At 41.2% G+C, this 4376-nt stretch overlaps 1 protein-coding gene across 1 annotated transcript in view; it reads right to left on the bottom strand. All coding sequences in view use genetic code 11, as the record gives it.

The window, feature by feature from the left end:
* The window catches only part of EGR_10962 (hypothetical protein), a gene marked incomplete at both ends in the record, with an annotated part of 9586 nt that extends 8894 nt beyond the window's left edge, over positions 1-692 (bottom strand). Inside the window, one exon of the mRNA XM_024500211.1 lies at positions 523-692. Within this exon, the coding sequence (XP_024345376.1) occupies positions 523-692 (170 nt within the window). The remainder of the gene's footprint in view (positions 1-522) is intronic.
* Positions 693-4376: the final 3684 nt, after the last annotated feature.

The raw sequence follows: 4376 nt of genomic DNA, 5'->3' as shown, positions 1-4376 counted from the left end.
CCATTGGCCTCTCATACTTTTCTCCTATCCATACATTAATAACAAACTAATTATTTTCTGTGCCATAACTGACTTCCAGGAAGACAATAAACTATATCCGAGGGAGTGGTGGATGAAGTCAATCCATGTAGGTTAAGTATGCTCCACAAATTGCAGCATAGTCACCGCAATTAAAAAAAAGTTCACGCGCTTAAAAAGAGATTTTGCTTATAATTCATGGAACTCATTGCAGTCTAAAGACTCATAAAACTATTGAAATCAACGAAGCCTATGTTCTAGAACTTGATGCAGACAAATACATAACGCACATGTTGTGGTGTGTGGACTATAAAAAACCACGTCTATGAGTAGGAGATGCTGATTTCCACTTCATACTTTCCTTGTCGTGGTGGTGCTTTTCTCGCACTCCTGACTAGCTTCTTATCACATTTGCGCTGCATTCGTAAAATAAAACTAAATCAACCACTTCTTAAAAACCCGGGGCTAACATCTGATGGCTGTCAAACCATGTGCAAATTTTACTTTTTATCATGTGAGCATCTTCTAAGATACGGAGTTGGATATGATGTCGTAGTAGCTGACCAAATCAGAGTGACGAAATTATCATTTAAGTACCGATAATAGTAATTAATTTGTTCCTGTTTCGCTTGTTCTAGCTTCCCTTTTAGGAGCAGTAATTTGTTGGCTACCATTCCGTCGCCGTTGTGTTAAAATTTAGTAGCATTACCGAAAACTCCATGCTTAAGTCGCAAATGGCAATTTATGCAGTGCGGTGTAGCTTCTTCAGCGCATAGGTTCTTCCTTTCTTTCGCAATCCTGAAAAATATAAGAGGATAGACATCAGCCTGTTTCGACTCCTTTGTTTACGCAACATCCACTAGATTTGCTCATGGTGGAAATGCCGCAATTGTCAGAGATACACTTTGACAATAAGATAGCTCTAATTACAGAGATTCAAGCCTTGATTTTTCGCTGTATCTACTAACTTTCTCTATGCCCAATTTCTTCTTCCTTCTCTGTTGTGCTGGTCCTCTAACAAGGCGAGGCACCACTTTTTGTAGGAATGCAAGCCAGCAATCGTAAAGCTTAGCAAAAACAAATATTATTCCTTCGGAGATGATAAAATGGCAATTCTGTAGGCTCAGTAGTCCAAAGGACTCGCTAAGCACCAGTTACTTCAACTGAATGGATGTTTTTTCTACGAGTGAAAGGTACGTAATCAATTTTTGATCACTGATACCGCATAACTTAGCATCTTAAATAGGCGAATTTATCTCTTTTAAGTAATGCTCCTTGAATGGAATATTTTAAAGACAGAGGTAGTGTTTTGTATTACGGTACTAAGTGCAGGTTTGACAAAACATCTCCCTTAGTTATATGTGCATCTGTATGCACCATAAAAGGCGTTTCTTGCACAAGCAACATGTATTCACCAGCAATTTGAAGCATTTGAAATAGCGTAACTTTCCATACTTATTAGAATAAGGAGATGGAAGTGACAGTGTTGGCGACGGCGATGGGGTTATTATGTCAAGACCACAACAGTATACAAAGTGAGAACTAGATCGCACCTGACATTAGATGTGCTAGAAAGGTTTACACTTTTCCGGAAACGCGGTGGCATAAGCAACTTTTTCCCTACTCATTCTGCTTTATTAGCAATGTTAAAGCGATTCCTCACGTGATTGCCCAAAAAGTAGCATTCGTTAATTAATGTTAAATCTTTTAATTGGGCGATTGGTCTCAAAATTAATGAATTTTTTGATGTCGCACGCTCAACAGCGCTAAAGAGGTTAATTCTAGTTGCAGTCGTTCAAGTGTATTGGCTAATAGTTTAGGGTGCACACAACGCAAACTTCTTGTTATATTCACTGTAGTCAGACACTATAGACACAACCTGTTAGTGTGGAAGATCATAGTGAGAACGGATTATTAAGTGCTGGCCGACCTTGTTAAAACAGTGAAGGGGACTGTTGGTTGCAGGTTGATATTAGGAACTGTAGCATCAGGCCTTTATAGTACAATAGAGTAATGGGAATCCTCACAGTTATGCAAACCTTCCGCGAACAGCTGGCGTTGCAGTGCAGCAAGTGCCATATTTTGGAGCGGGAAAGGTGTAGATCACTGATCTAGGATCTCGACAAGACTCTGGTGTACAAGTGATTCTTTACACCCTCATGGCAGGTATGTTCAAAACTGGCCCTTGAAAAGTAAGTCTTATTGTAACAAGAAGGTGTTAGGCCGCTTAAGCGCTTAGTGGTCCTAAACTCACTGACTCAAACGGCTCTTCTAGAGTGGCACGAGCATCTCTACTGTGTGTGAGAAAAGGATATGCTAGGTGCCTCGAAGGAAAGGGTACTGTTGGCCTGAGATCACTCCAGACGTAATTGGTTTTTACCGACCCTGAGTTAGTTGCAGCAGCTTTAAATAGCACCATCTCACATCGATCGGGCCAATGTCTACAGTCTACGTTAACAAGCATTTCTGAGGAAAGTGTAGGCATTGACAACATGAGCTTTTGCCACCCACTCAGAGAGGGAACCACTAAGCTTCAAAAGTACAAACGAGGAGGAACCCATGAAGAAGCAAGACGCTGAAACGGTCACTTATGTCGTATATAGTCAATAAATTTGTCAACACGGAGCCGAATCCCTCCAAAGCGTCACATGCAGTACACCGCAAGTCCCATCATCCATAGGCCAAGATGCATTTCGCTCAATGTAATTCATCTCACCAACAAACTAACTCCTCAAAGCACAGGTATGTGCTCAATTAACTGCCTTGCAGCACAACAATACGCAACCGTACAAGGGTGGATGTGAATACCGGAAGAAAAGAGTCCACGGCTGATAGAATAGGAAGAGAACACTCATGTGAAGAGCACTGAAACAGTGCCTAAAATAGTCCAGGGGTGATGCAATACGTATTTGCTTGAAGGCTCATCTCAGGCAAGAAGCGTTCAGTGAGCATAAAGATCTCTTGGAGGGACAGCCGTCATCGATATTCCGGTCTCCATCCCCTCGCAAATATACCATGAGTAATAATGCCTCACCTAGTCAGCCCAAAATATAATGGCATCTGCGTTCATTTAATTATTCCAAACTCAGTATCATGCTCGTCACTAATTAGATGTCAAGGCATTTGGAAACAAATGTCCAAATTGATAATGAGTGGTTTTCTTGCAAATCAAAATTTCTTTTTATTGCTTATTCCAGGCCAATCACCAAAGTCCTCACGAATGTGTTAAACAATAAAAGAGCGTTTAAAATCAATGCACTGTCTGGGAGTAAAAGGCACCATTTGACTAGCACTTCGATCTCAAATTTTAATAACAAATGTAGTAGACATCGGATGAACTAATTTGAAAGGTAAGAATGCCTGCGACTTTGGATTTTAGACTACTGTTTCGCAGTTTTAGAAGCCTTTACATGCCTCTCTATCTCGAACGCTTTACCAAATAGGCTCTAAAGACTGCAACTCCATTCGGAATGTACGCTAACAATACAAATGACGACGCGCAGGAAAAAGTGAATACAACAGTTGGACTTTGCCGACGTGATCGGTTTATGTAAAACACTCACATGATTCTCAGTTTCCATCTCCTTGATCCGACACATTTGCAGCATCCGGCGGTTGAGATAAGATGCAACGATGATTAGTGATGCTTCGGACAATAACACCCAGAAATCACATTTCCAGACCTTCTAGGTGCATTTGGGTGGATTCGCAGTATGCCATTCGCCGATTAGTTAACTAATGCCATCTACCGAAAAGGTAGCGAATCCTTCATTCTTCCATCTTCCATAACATTCCATTAAAGCGCACCTACGCTAACTCTCTTCATCCTTAAGGCTGATTGGCATCGATACGGTATATGTTTACAGAGTCAAAAGCAAGGTGAATGTTTCGGTATTTCTTTGCTTCTAATTTGTCTGTTCACGATTGACCAAAGTGTGACAGTCTCTCCCTAAATTATGTCAGCTGTGAAAATCTCGCAAGGATACAGAGTTCCATGACTGCTACGCATATCCAGGCTGTAAGAAGAAAATACTTCCAGGAAGAACAGAAACGCTTTTCCCCTGAGGCAAGGCATCATGCCTCGTAACACCATGTACCAGCAAATGTAAGGTTTGGTCAACGAGAATACTATGGTTTGAAGCTGAGTGACATCTCATTTGCTCGGCATAAAGTGTGCCTGCTAGTCAAACAGGACTCAGAGATCACTGGCCGCTTGAATTAAGCGACTGTCTATGAACAAAATGGAATCTAGGCCATGTCATCGAGTAATTGCTGAACTACAACTCGTCATGGCCGACTCAAGTGAAGAAAGCAAAGGCAACAATCGCAAAGAACTATTGCCTGAAGCGGAATTAAGT

This window comes from Echinococcus granulosus (genome assembly GCF_000524195.1).
Source record: "Echinococcus granulosus chromosome Unknown EG_S00313, whole genome shotgun sequence".
Lineage (NCBI taxonomy): Eukaryota > Metazoa > Platyhelminthes > Cestoda > Cyclophyllidea > Taeniidae > Echinococcus > Echinococcus granulosus.
The sequence above is the reverse complement of the archived record's forward strand: the minus strand, read 5'-3'. Positions and strand labels throughout refer to the sequence as shown.